Here is a 24473-nt window from a genome sequence, read left to right on the forward strand (position 1 = left end):
AGGAGAATGCAACAGCTGTGAGCTCCTGGCCCAATGCCTTGTAGTGCCTCCTGTGAGCAGAGGCAGGGACAGGAGGAGCTGCAAGACCCCAGGCAGGCAGCACTCCTCCATCATGTCCCCACAACACCTCCTGCTTGGAGATGCAGGCATTGGAGCAGTTGTGCTCTCCCACTGCCAGCGTGTCTACACTATTCCCTATAGCACCCGCTGCTGGAAAAGGAAAGTCCTAAAGTAGCTGCAAGTTCTCCCAGCACTCTACACCGGCTAAGGGAGGGAGTGTCTAGAGCTGGCTGCTCTACAGACTAGGGATTTGCACCGAAACCTTGCTAGTGCTAGGCAAAGATGGGCTAAGAATGCATCTAGCTGGTTTACCTTAAATAAATAACTCCCCACATGTAGGTTCGGAACCACATGGCAGTGCCCGAGTTAGCCTGGTACTTGCGGATCAGGATGGGGTGAGGGACAGGTAACAGTCCCACTAGAGTGCCATGCTGCAAGAACTTGAGGATTTCAGATTCATCTGTGAGGCCTCTGCAGAGAGAGCGAGAACATCGTCAATTGCCATTTGTGAAATCTGCTGCAGGAGAAAGTACTGACCCAGGTAAACGCATAAAGCCATGCATAGACAGACACAGACACACACACGGACACACACACACACCGTGGACTTGACTCCTGAGCTGCTCCCACTGAAAAGAGGAGATGGTGTAAGTGACGAGATAAACAGAAAGCTTGAGGAGAGCTCTAGCACCTGGTATCTGCTGGAGTTGTAAATCTAGCTGAACGCACCGCCAGAGTAAAGAAATACATGAACTTGAATTAAAGGCCTGATTTCCTGGGCTTTAAGCATACACTCAAGTCCACCCCTGGTAAAATCCTAGATTGTCTCCCAGATGACATCATATCCTTTAGCCTCTCACAACCAGCCTCCAATCAAACCCCTGCAGCCTCCCACCTATTACATAACACAACACACTTACTTATCAATGCAGATCTTCTCCACCTGGGGAACCAGCACCTGTAAGAGCCGCATGATTGTCTGCAGAGGCAGCTTCGATTTCCAAGACAGCACCTGTGGGTGAAACCCCCCCACAAGGAGATCAGTGCCCCATGGAGAAGGGTCTGAACAGCTCACAGGTTATGTTAGTGCTTAGCATTTCAAGTATCTCTGCTTACAGTATGTTGAGTATTCAGATTTGGAAGTCCCTGAAGAGGGATGTGTATCTAGTGGGATAAACAGCGAGTCAGTGGGAATCCCTGGAGAGGGATCTGTCCACACTTAGGGTCTCTCTCTAAGGCCTATCACATTAGTACAGAAGCCTGGATATGCACCAATGGCCTGACCTAAAGCTCACTCTATGGGAGCCATTCCCCTGGCTTTGAATCAGGCCCCAAATCAGTGGAAATCTCTGCAGAGAGATTCATCTGCAGCAGCTGGGACATCCCGGCTTTAGAAACAGGAGTTCGAGCCCAATCCCCTTCCTCGGGCATTTCCCCTGTCCCAGCTCCTCTCACCCAGTCAGAAGTCGGCGTCCACTGCCCGCTCAAGGATGCACTGGACAGACGCCTTCGATCCCGTTTGGGCTGCAATGCCTCCTATTAATGTACAATCAGAGTCAGTATGAGCATGGAATAGTTAGCAGTATCTGTTTTCTGCTGAACACCGTCTCGTCCTCCTGGTCACCCTGGAGAATCACTATGCAAAGCAGCCCGGCCAGGTCCTCGGGGAAAAGCTACCACCACCAGCATTTCATTACCCACTGTTCGGTCTAATGCACTAGCCTTTAACGGTGAAATGGCCTGGGTCCAAGGAGAGATTAGCCAGGGCTGAAATTGCGCGAGGAAGTGGCAAGGTTACAACTCTGGACACAAACCTTGATGTTGCTACTAAGCCCAGGAGCAGTGGAATAGTTAAGGGGACCTATATGAGGAGGGGAAAGTGAGTTTGGGCCTGTGTTTTGCTTCTTTCCGATACGGAAAGAAGGTCTGAGTCATACAGGGATTAAACAAACAAAAGAGAAGCCAAAGCAACTAGCGATTTGGGGGTGTTGCCATTTTTTGGTGCCCAACTTGAAACACCTTAACAGGGCCCAATTTTCTGAGACTGGGTTAGCAGCACTTTGTGAAAAACAAGCCAGGCCTCTTTAGGGTGTCTTCAGAGAGAAACCAAAACATAGGCCTAAAAATCACTAGTCACTTTTGAGAGCCTTGACCAAAGAGTTTTAAATAGTCTGATTATAAACCTCTTCCCCTCTCAACTACTCTGGTTTTACACCCTCGAGACTAGTGCTGTCATAATCCTCCTAGTTCTGTGGTCATTCAAGAGTCTGCCATGTTTTCCTAGAAGACTAGACCTGAATATCTCTCATTCAAAAAGCTGGAAAAATACCCCCTTTATAAAATCATTTCAGGCCTTCTTTGTATAGGGTAAAAAGGAGCCCAAATTTCCTTTGCGAGTCACCTTTATATTGTCACTGTTAGGGCTTAGCGTCAACACTCCCCACTGAGTTTAATGAAACCAGTTCTCACTTCCTAAGGTCATTATCTCATCTATACTCGCAGAGGCAGTAAGCCAGCTCTACGTGGGTTCCTGCAGGTCATCTTCACAACCAGAATCACAGAAGTGCTGGTACTTAGGAATGGCTCACTTCTGCTGCTGGGCAGAGGGAATGTCACTGATCCTCCACAGAGGTGTGACCATGCCCAGAGCTTATTCCACAGAACCCTGGCAGATGAAGGCCTAGATTTGTCCTGCTGACTCTGATGGAACTACTCATGTGCTTAAAGACAGGTACCTACTTAAGTAACCTGGTGACTCGGGGCCAAAGCCAGCACCACACCTTATAGGATGAGGGCATCAGGAGGATCAGGAAAACAAGCTGGGGGAATCTCAATTCTCTGGAATTCTATTTATTCTGGTCTATTCAACATCTGAATGATAAGGCAGTTTTGCAATGTTTGCAGTTATAACATCCTTATGGTTCAGCTTCAGTATCCTGTTTCAATCAAGCTTCTAAAAATAAATTCATAAAAATACCTGTTTTAGCAGACCTGCCCTGGCCCCCTTCCTCTTTCTCTCTCTTAGTCCTTCCCCACTTCCCGCCATCGCCTAGCAGCTGACTTGCTGCTGACATGTTTAGGGGACGTTGGATGGAATTATGCTGCAATATGTTAAACAAAGACGCTTTCGAGATGGTTCCCACTGATAAGAGGAGATCACTGCAGTAAGCTCAATGGAGTGTTTTAACTCAGTGTGGGCAGGAGATTGAACTTCACACTACTGGGCTAAGGGTCTTGGGAGTGGGGGGAAGAGTGTGGAAATAGCCAGTTTAGAAAAGGGACATGATTTACGCAAGTGTTCCCTGCTCACTTTGTTTAGATGGTCTGAACCAACTAGATCAATGTGGATCCATGGAGACAGGCATGTGCCTAAACTGAAGTACCATGTGACTGTACTATTATAACCCCGACCCTTCCTCACCCCACCACTCCCTAGGTTTTGCTGCTCATCTCATCAAGTCTACTGTTTGGCCTCAGTCCTACCAACACTTAGGTATGCAAGTAGTCCCCATGGACTCATGCACATACCTACACATGCGAGTAACTATCTGCAAGATTGGGCTCCATGGCCCCAGTCCTGCCTTTTGAGACATGTGATCAGACCCCCTAAGCCCGTGTATAACTAAAGCCACAGAGAGAGTCATTAGAGGAGAATGGGTCACTTGCTCAGTGCATTAGACCGCAACGGTGCCTTTGAGCTGCTAAATCTTGTGATGCATGAGTTGTTCAGTGGTAGGCAGCCAGCTGGCAAGGGAAAGGGAATTTGCGGCAGCCCAAGTGCAAATAAGCAGCAGCCTAGGCAGAGCTCCCCATGATGGTCATTGGATTGGGTTTTATGCAACCATCAAGGTGCCCATGTTGGAAGGTTTCACACATCTCAAAGTTCCGTCCCAAGCAGCCATGGGGATGAGGGGACAAGGGCCATGAATAACCTGTGATCTTTAAGGGAAATCTGTGACAAACTTTCAGACCGAGAAAGCAGTTTACATTTCTCAAGGGAAAAGGGAAGAAACTGGATTTGTTTTAAATGAGAGCTGAGATCAGCCTTGACAGCTTCACTCTAAGCAGAGGTTGCCTGTGTTTGAAAGAGCAGCCTGCACATTACAATGCTGAGACAATCCAGGGCTACTAGTCCGTGACTAGGGCTCTTAGGTACTAATACAAATACTAATTTTACTTTAACCAGGTTCGCCCTAGGCAGGTTCCAACACATACATACCAAACCAAACCACTGCCCCCTGCCCACTTCTGTTCTACACTGGGTGAATGTATATAGGTGCGATTGACCAGCCATTCCAAACAAGGCTCAGGGAACCCAGAAGAGAAGCTGGGGAAAGGTCACATATTGCACAAGGGATAGTCTTGCCCTCCAGTTGCCGGAGATGCAATGTCTATAGGGAAGCAAAACACCATGGTGGATAATGAATAGGAGCACTATGTTTTTCTCAAATGCAAGACACAAAATAAAATGAAAAACTATTCAAATGACATAAAACAAAAACTCCACTGCGGCGGCTCCTGTAGCTCCTGTCCGTGGGGCTGGGCCCGGCTCCCTGCTCCAGGCATGGCGACGTGGCACTGCCAGATCACACCACCGAGAGCGGGGAGCCAGCCCCAGCCCTGCAGGACAGGAACTGCCACTACAGCATGAGTGTGGGGTGGTTTGCTCTTCACCTCGCCCCCCATAGCGCCTCACACCCCCAGGGGACAGGACGCCAGGCTAAAATGAAATAGCAAGAAATTCCTGAAAACTAAAATGAAAGATTATAACAAAACTTAGAAGAATTTCCCGCTCTGGGAATGAGTGCTTACGCAGAGCCATGTCTATAAACATGCCTTCCCTATCAGGGAGAGGGCCCATATGACGGCACACGAGGTGTGCCCTGAGAAAGAGCCTCCGGGTTTGCAGTATTGCACGGAAAGGGCTGGCTGAAGAATTAATGGCATGCAATAAAAGAGCAGCCTGGTTCTGCTGGAACTGGAATAGTGCAGCTTGGTGGTTCTTGATGGGAAAGTAGCAGGCCGACACTGTGACAAAGGCCTGGGAGTCCAGCACTAACTACGGTGATTCACAGAGCGTGAAGTGTCTCCTTAGCACAAACAGTGGAACTGCTGCTGCGTTAGATGAAAGTCTCAGTCAAGCCCTGTAGGGAGAGAAAGCAAGGCTGGCAGCTTCTATGCCACAGTGTCCTTGGGCTACGGGGGGTTTTAAATTCTATAGCTTTGCAATCTGCCTTAGGACCATACACTTTACCCCTTGGACGAAGGCCGTCCTGTCAGGGCCTCTCCTTCGGGGTTCATAGACTTTCACCCATTCGGTGCTGTTTTACAGACCTTTCCATGCAGGAGAGGAGCACAGGGCCTTACCCCGCTCCAGGACTCTGTGTCACTAATGACCGCAGCCGGGCTACCCTCCGAAGGAGACTGTGAAGACTCTGGCTCTAAGGAGCGCATGGTCCCGTCTTCCGATACCTGCGATTTCTCTGTCAGCTTGTCAATGCCTGAATTCAGAGGGAGAGTTAGAAAGTCTAAGCAAGAGCTCTGAATTGGCCTATCCTTTAGGTCCTACAAAAACAAATTCCCTGCACTTCTGTTTCCATCTGAAATGCTCTCCCTTTGCCATAACCCTCACCCCATATAGGTAAAGGAGTGACTGTGTCTACAGGAGCAAGAGTCACTGGTATAACATCAGGCATGAATCCAAACCAATAAACTGGGGCCCAAGGCTGTGTGGAGCCTCCATTCAGCCTAAGAGTGGCTTATTTCAGTTTAGTTAAACCTGTTCCTAAGTGAATTAGGCTAAACTGCATCAAGCCACTCTTATCCTGAGAAAGGAGTGCCCACAGCTTTCTGCCCCATTAGAACATAAGTACGACCATACTGGGTCAGACCAAAGGTACATCTAGCCCAATATCCTGTCTTCCAACAGTGGCCAATGCCCGGTGCCCAAGAGGGAATGAACAGAACAGCTTCTGGCAAACAAAGGCTAGGGACACCATCCCTGCCCATCCTGGCTAATAGCCATTGACAGACCTATCCTCCATGAATTTATCTAGTGCTTTATTGAACCCTGTTATAGTCTTGGCCTTCACAACATCCTCTGGCAAGGAGTTCCACAGGTTGACTGTGCATTGTGTGAAGAAATACTTCCTTTTGTTTATTTTAAATCTGCTGCCTATTAATTTCAATAACACTTCCTTATTTACTTCCTCCACACCAGCCATGATTTTATAGACCTCTATCATATCCCCCCTTAGTCCTCTCTTTTCCTAGCTGAAAGTCCCAGTCTTATTAATCTCTCCTCATATGGAAGCTGTTCCATACCCCTAATCATTTTTGTTTCCCTTTTCTGAACCTTTTCCAATTCCAATATATCTTTTCGGAGATGGGGAGACCACATTTGATTGCCGTATTTAAGATGGGGGCGTACCATTAATTTATATAAAGGCAATACAATATTTTCTGTCTTATTATCTATCCCTTTCTTGATGATTCCCAACATTCTCCTAGCTTTTTTGACTGCAACTGCACATTGAGCAGATTTTAATCATTTTTAAACCGATATAGTTACACTGGTGCAACTTGCTCCCATAGACAAGCCCTTAGACTTTTCCAAAACCCAGGAGAAGGCTGAGTCCTGGCCACATCTTAAAGAGAAGGCCTCTAGGCCCTCCTCACCAACCCCCCACTGTAAAAGTGAGCCAAGGCTGACCTGGAGTTGCCACCAGACTAGTCTTCAGTGTCCCTGGCTCAGCAGGAGCAGCAGGGCGGGACCCTTCCATGGAGAGCCCATCTTGGGAGTTGGTGCGAGAAATGGGCTCTGGAGTCTTCTTCTTGCGCTGCAGAGCTTTCTGGATGGACTGAGCATCCGTGGGCAAGTTGGCCAGCTGGTGAAACACGTTCCGCTTGCGGATGATGGCGTAGACCAAGTTGGAGTTCCCTGGGAATCACAGCAACAAAATGAGCAGAGAGAAAAGGTTCCAAGATCTCTAACATGATCTACCACCAGGAATCTGGGCATCCCAAAGGGAACACAGTAACCCAACGTGCATTAGCAGGGCACCTGGCAGTTCAGAAAGCCTCACCTCCACCAATAAAGGCAACCTGCACAAGAGGAAAACTGGACTTGTGTCCTTTGTGACATATAAAGATCTGAGAAATTCAGATCCTGTCTAGGCTGGATGTCATGAATGACATGACAGGATGATCCTGTCTAGGCTGGATGAAGGTTATGTCATGGAGATCATGGATTCCGTAACTTCCAGAGACCGCTGTGACATTTTCAGCTTCAGCCCCAGGGTGGTGGGGGCGGAGCTGTCAGCTGGTGAGGGGCACCTGGAGCTCCCAGCCGCCGTGGGCAGAGTCGCGGGCATCCGGAGCTCTGAGCCATCGCGGGTGGTGGGGACTCTGGAGCCATCAACCACTGGGGCTGCAGTGGGGACCCTGGAGCTGTCAGCTGCTGGGGCTTCAGCAGGGACCTCAGAGCCGTCAGCCGCTGTGGCAGTGGGTGCTGGACCTACACCACTGCAACAGGGCTCAGGCTCTCTTCCCCCCACAGGGCTCGGGCTTCAGTCATCCCCCCTCAGAATCCCCTCTATTATTTTTAGTAAAAGTCACAGACAGGTCATGGGTTTCAGTGAATTTTTGTTTATTGCCCGCAACCTGTCCATGACCCGTGACACAATCTTTACCTTCACTGTGACGACTGGAGAACTAGTGAAATGAGGACATCACAAGAGTCAAGAAAGTGACATTTCAATAACTGAGAGCAGAAGGGATTTTTGGTCAGACTGTTTGAAACTGTTTTCTGCTAACACAAATTTAATTCAAGTGCCTAGTTAACATTTCGGAGAAAGGATGTCTTTGTTAATGACCCCACATCCCTTCCTCTTTGATTAAGAGCTCACAACCTGTGACCTCCAAAAAAAACTAAATAAATAAACCAGAACACCACGGGGAAGACCAGAGTCAAGATGCCTGATATTCCTAAGGGGAAAATAAAATAATTAAAAAAAAAAAAAAACTCACACACATATACCCCCATCCTGGACTGTTTTTACCCACCACAACGCACTATAAAAGGGCACAACTCCATCAGTTAAAACAGTCACTTGTAGAAAAATGGCGCTCCCTTTTCCAGTTCTTTTTTATTTTTGAAATCACTGCACTAACTCCGAACAGGAGAGCCAGGAGCCCCTAGGAGGCTGTCAGATCTCATTCCATTTCTGCACAAGTCAGAACAGTGGACGGGGCTGGAACTCGTTCAGTAAATATTCAACCTCCTCCAAGCAATGAGGAGTTTCTCCTCTAACTGAGGAACATTTCACACACCCGGAGCTGCAGAGCGAGGAGGCACATTTAAAAACGCAACAAAAACGCGGGAGGCTGTTTTCCTCCCTCCCCTACAAAGCTGAACAATTTAAGCAGTTTGATTCCATCACTAAGCCATGTTTGTGGGTATTCCCACCCCCCCCTCACACACACTCACTGTACCCATCATTTGTGTCTTACACTTCAAGGGAGGTATCCTGCCTCACCCTATCATCCATCTCAGGCCCTGTCTGTACAGGGGTTTTCTTTGTACTGGTAACTAGCAAAGCCCCATTTTGCACCAATGTGGCATGTCTACATTAGGGCTTAGCACCAGAGTAGCTACATCAGTGCAAACTTCTCTAATCGAGACAAGCCCGCTGCTAGCTGGTTTCTGCACCATCTTTCTTGGGCAAAGGAGAGTGAACCGTTTGTATCTCAGAGCAACAGTTTCTCTGAAATTCCTCCCCAGGCTCCTTGGGCTGAGACAGCAGAATGAAGTCACGGCTGGCTCACCTTTAGCCACTTACCATCAAACTGGTACTGGATGATGTTATTGAAAACCTCCAGCAGGAAGAAGATGAGATGGTGGTTCTGGACCGTGGAGAAGAGGAACCAGGTGGTGGAAAAGGCCTCCAGAAGGTGCAGCAGCTTGTTGGCAGCGACCATGGAAAGAGATTTCAGGTAGGGAGACACTACGGGAAGGGAAGAGGGAGGAATGGGCAGAGCGGAGAGAGAAGGCTGATCAGCGAGAGCAGGTTAATTGGTAAGAAAGTCCTGCTGTAAGCCCTCACTGATCTGCCCACATACTCCTTATTGACAAGTCTCATGGGATATAAAAGGGATGAACCCAACAGGGTCCTACAGAAATCACTCTAAAAACCTACAGAATTGACGAGAGAGAGAGAGAGATTCTCTGTATAGGTTTTTTTTAAAAATCATCCTATAGAAGAGACATCATTGGCTATAATTCAGACCCAGATACAGTACCTGCATTGGAAAACCACTGGCGCCACCTGCTGAAGACGAGTTAGTATTACACCTCTTCAGTCCTGTCCCAAACACTTTATTTAGCTCTTTTTGCCCTTGTTCAGGTTACCCCTCTGGCGCCTTGTTCCCACCCTCCTCCGCAGGGAAAGCTCCCAGGGGGAGGGGGTCTAATTCAACAGCCATCCAACTCCAGCCAGCATTCCTTCCACCCAGCCCCATTTCCACAGGTCCCTCTCCAGTGAAGTGGTGAATTTCCAGAACGGCTTTACCCCAAAAGCTGCACAGGCTAATCCCCCTGCAGCACCTTCCTGCCCTGACCACTGCTGCCACCTTCTATGCTGGCTACAAGTTAAACTGGAACAGCAAATGCTACCAAACCTAGGCAAGTTAGGTTCCTACACTCAAATTACCAGGAAAACCCAGATCCCTCCCTCCGGAGGCTGTTTTACTCTGAGTCGAGCTGCTTACCATTCACGATGATGGTGAGCAGGCAGTCGAAGAGGGGCTGCAGTCGCTGGTGCCCGCTGGTTATGATCTTGTGAAAGACCTACAGCAAGGAAGGACTTGAGCAATGGGAGAGCCAGCACAGCCGCACTGTTGAAACAACTATCCCCACAAATACCAGTCCCACCCCCATGCTAATAGCTTCCTGACCACATTCATTCCTAGGCTGGGCCCGTGTACTCTGCAATTACACAGGCATGGAATGCAGCCCTTGCTGTAAACTTGTGCTCCAAGAGTCTAAGCTTTCATTTATACAGACTCCTTTCCAACCCTTACGGTTAAGGGCACATTAAAAACAGAAACTGAGCGCAAGCTGACGCGGTGCCATCTTCCTGAAGTCTGCAGACAACCTGAAATAAGAGAGGTGTGACCTGTCCTAGTAATCTCAATAAGGTGTTAACCCTGAAACCTAGTGATGGCATTTAAACACCAATATGAGCTAACAATTTCACTGCCAATTTTAGCAGAAACATCCACTTAATGTGCTTATCCCACAATCTCAAACTGACTCCCATGCCTCCCTAGGGGCCAAAAGCCTCAACTGCCCCCTAACCAGCTGAGAGAAACTTCATCTTGCCCCCAACCTGACTCCATTACAGTAATGCATTGTCAACACAAGAGTCTGCAGCCCACTGAAAATTTAGATGCAGTATAAAATAAATTTAATTGAATATAAAATAAATAGCAAGGGGGACACTTTACTGATTGGGTTATTCATGTTCATATTTCATTCAGTACAGGCCTCCATTTTTTAAGTCTACCTGAAGCGGCTGCAGAAACTCCGCTCTGCTGTACTAGAGCACAACAGAAACCATGGGGCTTTGCAGCCGATTTCAGCCCCAGCTTCCAGAGTACACGGGCTTTGTTCACAGGCATTTCTATGGTGTTCAGCACCTCAGACACATCAATGAGTGAATTTAACCGCACAATAGTCCTATGAGGTGGGGGTAAGTATTATTGTCCCCATGTTTACAGCTGGGGAAACTGAGGCACAGAGACATGAAATGACTTGTTCCAGGTCATTTGTTTTAAAACACAAGACCATCCTTCCCTTTCCTAAGGACCAGTTCTGCCCCAGTGGTGCTAACCCCACCCCACCCCATCACTTCTTTGGGATGCCTGTCCACCTCCACATCAGTACCCTGCCCTTTGGAATAACCATCCTCTAGCAAAACCTCTCCTCTCATGCTCCTTGCAAGACTTATCTGCTTACTTAGTGGGATGCAAGGATCCCACTAATGCTCAGACACTTCAGTGACAGGCATCCAGGTCTTTCTGGCTCCTCACTGGCTGGCAGCCTAGGGTGTACCAGCATTCGGAGGGTAAAAGCAGGAAGGGGATTGATGAAGTGTGGCTGGATGAAGCAGGAGCTAGCAGAGGCAGGCAGTGCCAGCCAGAGCCATACTCACTATGATGAGAAGATCCGCGTGCGTCCCTGTGAAGACGGGGATGTCCATGGGCACTCGCACAGAGTACGGCTTGTTCAGGCGGACACCAAAGTTACGTTCCCCACTGAGCAGCAATAGAATGAAGACGCCGATGTGCATCAATCCCACTCGAGCTGCAGAAAGAAGCACAATGCTGAAGCCAGCTGGCCAATGGAGAAGAAAGGGCAGGGAGAAGAGAAAAGAAACAGAGCGAGACCAAAGGAGAAACCACAACGTAACAGAACTGCCCATACAGGGGCTCTGCATGGGAAGACCCTATCTCCATCTCCTGCAGCAGCACAGGAGGGCAAGGAAACAACCTATTGTCAGAAACTCCTGCTGCCTCCAGGAATGGAGCTGGAAGAGGAAGGTAACAAATCTCTCCTGCTTCCACCAGCCTGGGGTCCAGAACATTTCTGAGGTCGACCCCAGGATAGCGAAGGATTCGCATTTTTTCCTCCACGAAATTCTTGCGTGAGGCCTAAAGTCTCTGAATTGCAGACACCTGCCCTCATCCTCCTTTCACTTACACCAGTTTAACCATAGTAATTTTAGTGGAGAAACTCCTGATTTACTAGGGGGGTGAGAGCAGAAGTGGGACCCACTGTCTGTCTCTCTCGCTCCAGAGGATCAGGGATACCCTTCCAGACTTGAATCTGCAGCCCAAGGCGTTGGAACAGCCGATATAGAACTTACATTGATCTGCTCTGGCATCGTTGAGAAAGTAGAGGATCGGAACCAGGATGTCAAGCACATCGCTGCTCTTCAGCACGAAGAAGAGGAATTTCTGAAAGAGAGGGAAGGAGGTAAGGTGATCTCAGACAGGTTCTGTTTTCTCCAGAAACTGTGCTGTAGGAGGTTCTGGTATCCAGAAGTGGCTGTTAGTTTGAGTTATCTAGGGCCTGATTTTCAGAGGGACTGAGGATCTGTAGGTCCCACTGGGAGGCTCTGTGTGTCTCAAGATGAGCACCTAAAATCTGAGGCATCTAAATGAGTGGCTGCTTTTTAAAATGTGACTCTTTAGTCGCTGATCCCAGCCACCAGTTAATGAGAAAGGAAAGGAACAGGGCAGCCTCTTTGCTGGGTCGAGCCATCCAGGCCTGCATGTGTCCTGCTTCTGTGGGAGCAATCCAGCCCTTCCGTCTCATGGGGATTTAATCCTTTTACTTTTAAAATCTTGTTAGAATTTTTTCACGCACTGCTCTGGGTTTCACCCTAGTCCTTGGTCAGAGGAGTCAGAGCCCAGCTGTCATAAGATTACCCTTAACCCCTCAGAGGGACTGGCACAACAAGTCACATGTTCACATCTTCCTGCTCATCAGGGACCAATGCAGCTAGAGCTCCATGGTTTATGTAGTCACCACTAACTGCTGGGCAGGGGCCAATGCAACCGGAGGTCATGCTTCATGTAATCACCCCTAGCCACTTTCCAGGTGTCAGCACAGCCAGAGCTCCTATGTCACGTGATCACCCCTAATCTCTCAGCAGGGGCCAGCTCAACCAACCACCTACATCACACGCTCACCCCTCAACGCTTGAAATTTCATTAGTAAAAAGACCCATCTTTGGGCACAAGCTCGGGGCTCCCTAGAAACCCTCTGTATTCCGAGGTCACCAAGCCCCTCTCCCATTTCTATCCCCACCTCCTGATTCCAGCACTGACTCATGATGTCTGTCTCCCTCCCCACACAATGCTAATTTATCTGCACCTTATTAAAGTCGCAGAGTTTCCAGAAGAGAACAAGGAGCTCCTGATGGAATTGGATCTTCTTGGCTGAGTTTGGCAGGTAGGTCTGGACCAGTGGGTTCGAAAGCAGACGTGCCACTCCTTTGAGGATGAACTGGAAGTCCTGGGACACACAACCAAGAGGGTAAAGAAACACCAATGTGTGGTGGCCTGGATTAGCCTAATATACAGGAAATCAATCAGGAAGGGTCTTAATGAACGAGCTCCTTACCTCCTCTCTGTGTATCCTAGACAAATAATTCACAAACAGGTTGTCTGGCCCTGGAGGCTGCATTAAAAGAAAATTTAAGAACCCCGTATTAGTAACAGAATTTCCTCGGGAAGCCAAGTGAAAGCACACAGCAAGGGGATGCTCACCATCACCACCAGCCAAACCACCACCACCAACTGGGGCCGTGGGCTAGTGACACTTGCATCAGCTCTCCAATTGTCAGCGTCTCAGTGAGTGACTCAAATACTTCCATTTCAAAATGCCTGGAGACCGGATGGCTCATGGTATTGGGAACGGGGTAAGGGACTTTCACCTACAAGTCACTGTGACCAAAGTCATTCCCACCTGATGGCTGTTCAGTGGCCTATGGGAAATAGGTTGGACTGTGTCAGACTGGGCCCTAGTAGATAAGTGTCCACAGCATAAACCCCACCTCAATTGGCCCAAGAGAGGAGCAGAAAGGCCAAACGGGGTCATGGGGAGGGACTGGACTTCTCTGTAGCCTTAAAGAGGGCCTCTTCAGGTCAGCATGGGGAGACCTGTACTGTATATAAAGAGAGGACTGCAGCCTTCAGGGACTTGAGGCTGCTGGCATCACTCACCAGCATTACCCATCCACACACCTGCACTGTAGGATATGAGAAAGAGTGTCCTAGCTGGGACGAGACACAAGCATGGGTCTAGAGAAGCCCTTGGTAGAGAAGAGGCAGCATCAGAAAGACCTAGAAAAAAGATCTGCTGCAAAGACACTAAAGATGGGGGGGCAAGGGCGAGAGAGGAACCTGGTGTAACTTACATCCACATCATCCATGGCGGTGCCGGTAGTGGTGCCATCCACTGTGGGGCTTGAGCTGGTGGAGGTGTCGTAGTCCAAAGTGACGATCAGCACCTGGGCCGCCTCCTCCACGAGGGGCTCCCGGTAGTCGGAGAAGAGCAGGTGGTTGTAGGGGATCCCGTAACCCACTGGGTCGTAGGCACAGACGATATTCAAGAGCGAGGTGAAGAGCGGCAATGCATGCCTGCAAGAGAACTCCAGAGACTTAGGCTACGTCTACACTACAAACGACTCCAGTATAACTTATGATCCACACCCCTGAGCAACGCAAGTTACACTGACCTAAGCGCAGGTGTGGACAGCGCTATGTCAGCAGGAGAGCTTCTCCCACCAACACAGCTACTGCCTCTCGCAGAGGCCGGAGTTATTAAACCGATGGGAGAGTGTCTTCACCCGAAGTGCTACAGCAGCGCCGCTGTAGCTGCTGTAGTGTAGACATGGCCTGAGGTACTTACTCTGCACAGACAATACCCTGATCAATGCCCTTCCAAAAGGAAGCAGGCTTTCTATGCGGAGCACAACCACCAGCTTAGCTTGAGAATCTACACAGCCATATTCAGGTGTGTGGGGTGCGGGAGGAGTCACTTATAACAGTGTATACACAGCAGTCAGAATATGGGCCTCACAGACAGAGCGTGGGTAAGAAAGACAGGGCAGGCTCTCTATTTAAGTCCTTACCATGCAGGACAACTGGCTCAGAGATCTGGCAATGACTTACTGAGCCTTTCACCTCTACAGCAGATTATTGGTTCAAATCCAGCTCAAGTCCACAGCAAATAAAAAGGTATTACTGATGGCTGTTTGGAGGCCTATGTGGAATGAGTTTGGAGGTCTCAGTCTAGTTCCCAAAGACAAGCGTGTACATCACAAAAATCACCCCCCACCTCCACCCCCCGTTTGACAACTGGGTTGTCAGTTTCAGCAGAGGCTGAGGATTTAATGGGCCATGGAAACTGATCTCCAGTCTGATTCCTAAATGGCCTCCCAGGTCAGAGCTGTGGTGTTGGATAGTGGACTTTTGTGGTGGTCCTGTCTGTGGGGGAGGGGAGGAGGGGGGTTGCCTGTTCTGTAACCAAGTAAAGGACTTCAGCCTCCAGGGCTGTCAATGCAGCACCCTTCTCCAATTAAAGCAATACACACACAAAACATAAGAAACTCTTGAAGCACTCTAGACAGAGGGATGAAGCTGGACTCCTTCGGCCTGTGAAACGTAGCATCAAAGAAACAGCCAACTGTCATTTTGCGGATTGATAATCACACAAGCGATTCATTGCTCAGCCAGTAGGGGGCAGTGTTCCCCTACAACCAAATGCAGCAAACCAGGCACTATACTCATTACAACTAAAAAGGTGCCCATATTAATAAAGAGGGGAAGTGGGGAACCAAGGCAGGGAAAAGGACAGCCTAGTCATTGGAGACACGCTTGAGAACCAAGGATGCTTGAGTCCTACCCAATCAGCTCTGCAACAGACTCCCTCCAGGGTCTGGGGCAAGGCACATCGCCTCTCTGTGCCTCAGTTTCTCCACTTGTAACACAGGGATAATACTGACCTAACTCACACTGGTGATTGTGTGTAAGGTAGATGAAGTGGGCCAATTATGGAGAAGGAGGTAGGGGACAGAGTCACATGACAAGGATGTGCCATGAAAACAGCCACCATCTGCCCAGCCTAGGGGAGCAAATTCTAAGCCTGCTACGCTGCATAAACTACCCTGTGTATTGGGGAGAGGAGCTGGGAGCAGAACTCATCCCCTTCCCCCACCTCAAAGCATCTGCTACCTGCCCTCTCTCCCTCTCACCTGTTCTCTGTGGAGCAAAAGAACTGCACCCAGGGATTGGCATTGCTGCTGTCCGAGGAGGGGGGGAGGTACATGGCCTCCGAGAAACACGTCAGCAGGAGTTTCAGCAGCTCTGTCCTGAAAGAGGAAAAGCAGGACAAGTCCTGGAGTCCTTTGGGTAGAGAGTCCTCCGTTGCATCCTTGGACAGCTATTTCCAAGCCAGCTGGAAACACCCTTTTAAGACCCCAGAGACACAGCCACCATTCTCACCAGCAACCGACACTTAAGGGAGTCTCATCCTCAGCAACACAGAACCCTTCTCGGTGGGTCTGCGGTGAATTGGGCCACCCAGCAGCTAACACACTGGAATCCAGGTAACCGCCCTCACTGCACAGAACAGAACCTGCCCCTGCCCTCCAGGCATCCCCACCAACTCCCCTCAACAGCTTTACCTCACTCAGCAGCCCCAGTCGCAGAGGGGAGTGGCGGGGGGGAGAGGGGGAAGGGGAGAGTGGAAGACAAACTTATGAAAAGTCTAGGGCATGGGCAAACCGAGCTCTGGTGGGACAACTGCCCCCCTTGCCATAGCAAATGACAACCCTGGACACCTGGGGAAGCGAATGAGCAGATCCCAGCTCCATGAGAATCTCCATCAGGACCCCACCACACACAGCCTTAGCACATTGCCCTGCACCTCTGGACTGTCTTACCGGTTTAAATCATGGTTGTAGTTGGGCTGGGGGGAGTGAGCAAAGCCCACCCCAGCCTCCCAGATGTACTCACAGCTGTCAATAGAGTGGATATCCTCCGCTGTGTCCTGTGGAGAGGAGAAAGGTCAGAGCTCCGGCATGCAGAGGCTTGAGTCAACAGCCCACTGGGGAATGCTGTAAGATGCCTGTACTGGGGGAGCCATGGTGCTAACGAGTCAAAACATATGTTACTCTTAATTGTTTGAAGTATTATCCCCCTCCCCTCCCCAACACACTCTCCCACCCCCTCCCAAAAAAAACCAACAGTGCACAGTCCAGCTTCCAGCACTGTTAGCTCCTTGGGGCAGGGACTGTCTTTTCATTATGTGCATGTACAGCACCTGGCACAGTGGGGCCCCAATCCCTGCTTGGGCCCCACAGGCCCTACCACAATACAAATAACATCACTATTATCCAAGCAACTTCTCCCCCTCTGGCAGCTCCTGGTATTGTTCCCAGCATGGATCTACAGCCTCTGCCCTCCCGCACAGGCACTCTTGTAACACTAGGGGATGAACTCCGAGCCCCCTGGTAGCAGCCCCGGCCCATCTTTCTTTGCTGTAGTCAGTTGTTTGTTCAGAACTGGATCCCCTACACAGGCACTTTGTGGAGACAAACAGCCATTGAAAGGAGCAGCCCGGGTAAAAGTGCCCAGATGAATGCATTTACATCAAGGGCTTTTGGCACATTTAAACTGTCTCTTTCAGTGCTTTAATTAAGCAAATTCTCTGTGCTGCCTTCTTCCTGGTCCACTCAGGAGCAGGAGTTCAGTTCACAGGACAACTCTTGCCTAATTACTCTGGATTCCCATAAGAACGGCCATACTGGCTCAGACCAAAGGTCCATCTATCCCAGCATCCGGTCTTCTGATAGTGGCCAATGCCAGGTGCTTCAGAGGAAATGAACAGAACCGGTAATCATCAAGTGATCCATTATGCAACATTCTCTCCCACACACCCAGGATTGCTCTCAGGATGGAGAAGTTCAAGTGCAATCACACCACCATCCCTTCATTCCCAACCACGAGCTCCCACAAAGCTAGCACACAGACACCTGCTCCTGCTGGGACTGGAGCAACTGCAAGCTCCCCGTGCCGCCACGGCTCCTGTACCACCCCTTCAGCGCCTCCTGCTGACAGAGACTGGAACTCCCTTGCTGCCGGAATTCCTGCATGACCCCTCACAACAACTCCTGCTGGGACTGGAACAGTCATGAGCTCCCCTGCGATCCCCTGCACATACAATCTCATGTGCATGTGGATGTGAGAGACAGGGAATTCCATCCCTGCCCTCTGATGATTAAACTGCAGTCAGTTGGGGAGTTGAGCACAGGAGCCATATGCAGTGAGAGAGGCCACACAGACAACCAGCCAGCCATAAAGAATTCTCCCCCGACTTCGGCCCAGTGGGGATCTAAACCCCAGGGGTTATTTCACGCCTCTGCCTATTCATCTGAGTCCATGCTACACTGTTTGCTGTTTAACATTTTGGGACGTTTTAAGTGAAATTATTGCCCTATTACTGTCGTTATTCTAACAAGAGGGAGCACGAAGTGCATGTCATGGGTTCTTTGGAAACCCCCATCTCTCAGTGAATTTTGCAGTCATCAAACACACCCTAGTTTGATGTGATGTTGATGCTCCTTCGTAGGTATATTTTTAAAGGAAGGTTCCACTTTGCTGTCTTTACAGGCAGGGCCTGGAATAAATACTGCAGTTTTTAGAAAAAATATTCCCCATGGGAGAGGCTAAAACCAAACATAGTAGCCCAAGGTCTGACTTCCGACAATGAAGAGCACCTATACATGCCTTTGAATTTCATGGAAGCTGCAGGTGCTCTGAAGGTCAGGCCATCGGGCCTGCAGCTCAATTGCTGCAATAATACAACTTTATGAAGAGGAAGCTGAGACTTGACAGGCTCCTTCTACTCACTTGAGTTACAATCCCAATGAAAGAGCCCTGCGGTTGTGCTAACACTGGGTTAATGCTGTTCCTGGTTTGTAACACATGCTGGTGAAAGGAACAAGATACTAAAGTTCTCCACTCTTGAGGGAACAATGGAAGAGTGTGTTTTGCCAGGATGACTGCATTTTCTGGAGGGGTTGATCTGTAACGATGGAATGGTGCCAGCCGTTCTAGCTGGTACTTACCCGGCCGTATCAGACCACTCGGCTATTGCTGCTCTTCACAACCCTGTACCAGGCAACTCAGCTCTGATCTCAGTAATGGTATCACGGGCCAATCATATAGGAGAGAAACTTCCTGTGTCATTATACATACTTGGCCTGCAGCTTGAAGTCTATCTCCTCCTTCATGCCACAGACTTTCTTTGTTACCCAGTGAGAAGAGGGGAGGGTTAGTAATTTTAGAGTTTTCTTACTCTGAAAATTTCCAAGATGGACCTGCAGAGAATTCAGGGGTTTACCCTTAAACATGCTGCCAGCCAGAGTGCAGAAGATCAGTGCTGTTATCCCTCTGCATCCACAGCATCAAGCAGACACACAATATTTCACAGTATTTCTATAGCACCTTCCACGTGAGGACCTCAGCACACTTTACAGACATCCAGTAATTTATAGCTCCTCTGTGGCACAGGCATTATCCCTACTTTACAGTCAAGGCCCGGATCTTCAGCTGCTGTAAATGAGTGCGGGTTCACTGATTTCAGTGGAGTTTTGCTGATGTACCAGTTGTGGGTCTGGAAGAGTGACTTGTCCAAGGGTCTGTGGCAGAGCCAGGACTAGAACCAGGTCCCTGCAGGAGCGCCGCCAGCTTTTTTGCCTCCCTAGGCAGCGGAAGGTCCCGCCCCCGAAATGCCGCCCCCGACGGGGGCAGCCGAAGATCCGGCCGCCGTGGTCACCGCCCCCCAAATGTTAGCGCCCTAGGCAATCGCCTAGGTCGCCTAATGGGTTGCGCCAGCCCTAGGTCCCTGTCTCCCAGACCTATATCATCTTAGGCACAAGATCATCATTCCTCCATTCAGGCAGTACTGAATCCAGAGACCAAAAACATGAGAATTTCTTCTATACTTTACTAGACTGCACTGATATTTCCTCAAAAAGCCAACATTAGATATCCCCAGCTGCATGTCAGAGTCAACAAGCTGCTCAGGTGCTCCTTCAAGGCAAAATGAAGAGATATGCAAGTCAATTCCTCCCTTTTCAGAGTAGGGCTTCTTAGAAAATCAAGGCTCTTGGATCTCATCACTCCACTGACACTGACCCAGAAAATGAATTGACTGTTGTATCTAGTCTGATGGGGGAAGGAATAGGATCTTAGCAAGATCTAGTATGTGAGCACAAACCAAGCAAGGCACAAATGATGCAATAACACCTTTTGTGATCTAGGAAGCGTGGAAAAGGTAGGGATTAAATTAATTAAATTAAGACCAACTAATTACAACAGTGTCTAACATTGGCCTCCAAGCCAAGGGCCTAATTCTAAGAGATGCTGAGTACACCCAACTCCAGTGAAACTCAGTGGTACCTCTGGTATCTAGCACCTTTGAAAATCAGGCTCCAAATGTGGAAGTGTATAGCTCCAAGGTTCCAGCTGTTTTTACTACTCCAGTACCTCACATTCCACTCAGGAGTCCCTTATTTCAGCCTCATATTTACCTCCAATTCCAGAGGGGCCTGGCGGGATCACTTGGAATTTCATAGATTAGTCTGATTTTAAAAGTTGAACCATGAGAATGAGGTTACAAAAAATATTATTGATACCAAAGAACTGAACCCCCCAGCACTGCAAGTTGGCTACATGGTTAGGTATACAATTCCATTCTTTCTGGATCCCATCTCTGGGAAGCTTAGCAGTGGCTTCTAGCTGACTACTAGCCTGGGACAACACCAGGTTGATCTTTTAAGATATCATGATGGGTTGTTTTAATCAATGCCCCTTTACAACAAATGCACACCATGGAGTGAGTGCTGAGCACACAGAGGGCAGTTCCATCATTAGTCACAGCAAGTTCATATCACAGTGGCACACCATTCTGCTGCCTACAGCTGTGCAGAACAGCCCTGAGACCCTTCAGGATGACTTAGCAAGTGACACAAGAGCCCTTTCATCCCAGCCCATCTCATACAGATTTGGTCTCGGTTTTCCTGGATATCCTACTTCAGAGGTATCTCTGAATTCCCAGCCACAACTGCATCCCCCTTTAACATGGCAGCAGGGTCCATGGATACTATAGGTCCAGGTTGTAAGACTCCATCTTAATGGTAGATATGGTTGAATTAGGATGGAGCATTACATGTGATTTATGAAGGTTGCTTGGATCATGCCTGCACGCTGCAAGGCCGGATTTGTAATGCTCAGTGCTTATGTACTGCTTTATGTTTTCAAAGCGCTGTACAAACATTAGCAAATGAAACAGTAATCTCCACAGGCTCTCTCATCTGTATCTGCAATTTGCTCCATTCGTTTGGCTCCTGACAAGATGACAATGCAGACATCAATGGGGCAAAGTTTGAATGTCACAGTCCTAATGGCCTCCGCTGGGTAACATAATAATAATAATCCTTAGCTCTTATATAAAGCTTTTCATCTTTAGATGTCAAAGTGCTTTACAATGAAGGTCAGTAGCATTATTGCCACACAGAACATATTGTGGAGGTGGAATGAAGGTTACAAGCACAGATCAGTGGCCTTTCAAGAATGTTACAGTTCAAATAAAACTTCAAATGTTAGAAACCCAGGAAATACTAAGTTAAGAAGGGAGTTCCTTTTGAAATCAGATTTCAACTTCAGAAATGTGGGGCTGCTCACTAGATCTCAGCTAGGGAAGCCCAGGAAATGCCCTTTTACTTTTCAGAGGGATTTTTGTTACAAAGTGGCAAAGATATGAGAAGACATCTGGCCCCTTGGGTGAGCACCTCGATTTTTAGGTTGGCAGAATCAGGAACTCCTTATCCAATTCTATTTAAATTTTGTAGCATAATCCCACCTTAGCCTCAGATGCTGCTCTCCAATTTGGAGACCACGACGACTTTGTGTGGATTTCAGTGGAAGAGGCCTCAACCTCAGGCCTAGCTCCGTTCTATCATTGCTGGTGCTCCATGATCTAAGTTCTTATATGGCTCCCACCAATGTCATGTGTGAGCTCCTCTTGTTTAACAGGACAATGCTGCCCAGAGTAGACTTATTTCAGACTACAGGGCAATACGTCACTGGCCACAGGGCAATAAACCAGTTAGGTTTTCCTCAGAGCTCTTTATAGCGCAGCATGTTTCACAATTCATCCCTGTTATGTACCAGCACACTGGCATTCTGTCCCGCCTCCCTCACAGAGTAACCAGGTCGATATGCCTAGTTAAGAGCCATCTCCTCATTTCTCAGAATCCATTCCATTTCAATTTTAACTGGGGGATCTTCAGCTTGGCACCTTTCCTCTGCATCTCGTCAGCCCATACCCACCGCGTGCAAGGGAAGGGCTATCCAGCTTTACCCAGATGGACAGGCGGGAAACATAACCTGGACTGGTATAGAGAAAAGATGGCTGCCTTATTAGAAACTGAACCAAAGCCAGGCCCCCTGCTCAGCTACCTGGAGCTAAATAGCAAATCCCCCAGCTTACCACAGTGCTCTTCCGGTGGCTCTGGACAGTGAAATCTGGACAGAAGAGCAGATCTGCAATTGCCAGGAGCAATGACTCAGCCAGGGGCCGGGCATTTTCATCCTCTTCATCACCCTGAAAATGATAAATACGGTAGAATATTCTCAGCCCAAGCTTGAGAGTCAGTGCACAGTAATATTAATAGAACATGGCAGCAGGGAAAGGAGCACTTTCCCCAAGAGCAGGCAGGAAAGAGAGATGGGGCGGGGGAAAGGAAACAGGGAGAGGTAGGCAACCCACCCGTTGGGAGGGCATGGTAAGGAGGAGTGAGAAGCCACTCCTGAGAGCAGGCAGGTGGCAGATGTAGTCGGAGAGGGAGCGGTTTCAGTGAGGATGGGCCAATCAAACAACTGTGGGAAGGAAAAGGACTCAAGGCCTACAGATGAGGGGGGACATGGAGTTGCCTCTTTGGGCTTTGTTGGGGGTTACAAGAAGTCATCAGAGAGTATTCGTCTGCTTGGGATGCTCCAGTTAATACAGAGGAAAGGGAACCATTTACCTAGAAGAGGGACCACAGCTGTTAGGGGAGCAAGGAGTCACCCCACCATGACCAGGCAGGTGATCAGATCATGTACAATGGGGCGCGGGGATTGGAGTCACCTAGCAGGCAACAAAAGCCTTTCAGAGCGGAGTGTCCTGTCCAGAACTGAGGGGCTGCTATGGAGACACTAACACCCAGCTAGGGGGGCGTCTCAGTCAGCCATGGCAGAGCGAGCAGCTGCCTGCAGAGTGGATTTTGCTCTCTCTGGCATTCAAAGCAAACCCCAGTCTATCCAGAGACAGCTGCTAGCATCACACGTGGTTACTCCTCTGCAGCCGTTGCCAGGGGAACGTCTCCAGTAAGCCACCAGCCCTGCCATTCAAAGAGCATCCTGGATGTCATGTCTTCCCCGGTACGTCTAAATCCAGGCTTCTGCCAGGAGGGGGCGAGGCGCAACGGCAGCTTATCGGTGACAGCCAGGCCGCCGTCAGTGCGCAGATACACAAAGCCCTTAAATAACAGCAGGCAAGCCGAAGGGAGATAATAGCCTGCACTGCATTGACGTCTTTTAATGCGACATTGGGGAGGCCAATAACAGGATCCCAGACGCAGGAACAAGGCCGGGGGTGGGGAGCCAGCAATCAGCAGAGACGCTTCTATTCCGGCTTTGAAATCAGAGATGAAACAGAGGAGCCTTGAGGTCAAAACGGATATAAAAAGGACAATCTGCACCACCTCAGCCTGGGCTTCCAGACAAATCACCTCCCCACTGGGGGTATCTGCCCTGCAGGCAGCTGTGATTCAGACAAAATAGAACAAGCCAGTAGGTCCCACCCCCCCTGGAAGCTGGGGAAGGTCCCTGGCTCCCAAAGAGATCTCCAGGAGTCTCTTATCACCTCCACAAAACTGTGGTCTGCCTCCTTCCCCATCCCTTCCCCTTCCCCCAACCCCCAGAACTTATATCTGTCATCCACAACCCCCCGGGATCTTCCCTACTTCCAATCACAACCCCAACAAACTGGGGGTCTACCATCCACTCCCTCCTCCCAAAACTGATCTCTGCCACCTCTTCTGCCTCAGCCACACACAGACCACAGCCCCTTCCAGGTGGCAAGCCTGGCCAGGAGGACAGCACTCGGGGCCCAGGTAAAGGGGCTTTCTCCACCACATGTTGATGACCTTCACCTCAATGAAAAGGTGGGGGACATGTTCATTTCTGTCCTCTCTGGTAATGAGCCAAGCATCCCAGCAACTCCTCTCCCCTCCTCCCCCACAGTTGAGAGGGTGCAGCCGCCCTTCGACATGCATCGGGGCTGCTCCCAAATTGGTGGGTGAGGTGGGGATGAGGTATGACTACTGGATCGAGTTGTTGGCTTCTCCACAGCGCCCCAGTCTTGAACAAGGATCTCCTGCCTCACGCTCTGGCCAGCCTTATTCAGCTGCTGCGGGGTAAGATTAGATCGGTTTGAACTGCTAAAACTACAGTGTTAGTTCATTCACCACTGAGGGGCCTTGACTCACTGGAGGGGCCCAAACGCAGTATGCATGAGGCACGAGCACACGACAAATGGGCCAGGAGAAGGTCAACTGCACAGTCAGTCCTTGCCATACCCACTCCCCACCCTCCCAAGAAGCCAGAATGCCTAGGGTCAATCACTGCTAGCCCAGGCAGCTGCTGAGTAAGGTGCAAATTCAGTTCCTAACAATGGCCTGGCTGTATCCCCACATGCAGCACATTGTGTTGTCCTTCCAAAAGCAAGTCTA

General features: G+C 49.3%; 1 protein-coding gene across 2 annotated transcripts in view; it reads right to left on the reverse strand.

Annotated features, from left to right (window-relative positions):
- The window catches only part of HID1 (HID1 domain containing), a 43034-nt gene that overhangs the window by 2435 nt on the left and 16126 nt on the right, over positions 1-24473 (reverse strand). The window contains exons 4-18 of one of the 2 annotated variants that reach the window (XM_026654521.2): positions 22190-22303; positions 16575-16681; positions 15885-16001; positions 14046-14268; positions 13250-13306; positions 13001-13141; positions 11988-12078; positions 11274-11425; positions 9829-9907; positions 8901-9065; positions 6773-7000; positions 5428-5561; positions 1516-1596; positions 981-1072; positions 373-531 (exon numbers count right to left, since the gene is read on the reverse strand). In XM_026654521.2, coding sequence (XP_026510306.1) covers positions 373-531; positions 981-1072; positions 1516-1596; positions 5428-5561; positions 6773-7000; positions 8901-9065; positions 9829-9907; positions 11274-11425; positions 11988-12078; positions 13001-13141; positions 13250-13306; positions 14046-14268; positions 15885-16001; positions 16575-16681; positions 22190-22303 — 1940 coding nt within the window. Of the gene's footprint in view, positions 1-372; positions 532-980; positions 1073-1515; positions 1597-5394; positions 5562-6772; positions 7001-8900; positions 9066-9828; positions 9908-11273; positions 11426-11987; positions 12079-13000; positions 13142-13249; positions 13307-14045; positions 14269-15884; positions 16002-16574; positions 16682-22189; positions 22304-24473 lie in introns of both variants that reach the window. The other variant, XM_026654520.2, reaches the window with a different exon arrangement.

The sequence above is a fragment of the Terrapene carolina genome, unplaced genomic scaffold, assembly GCF_002925995.2.
Source record: "Terrapene carolina triunguis isolate 2854851 unplaced genomic scaffold, T_m_triunguis-2.0 Scaffold192, whole genome shotgun sequence".
Taxonomy (NCBI): Eukaryota; Metazoa; Chordata; order Testudines; family Emydidae; genus Terrapene; species Terrapene triunguis.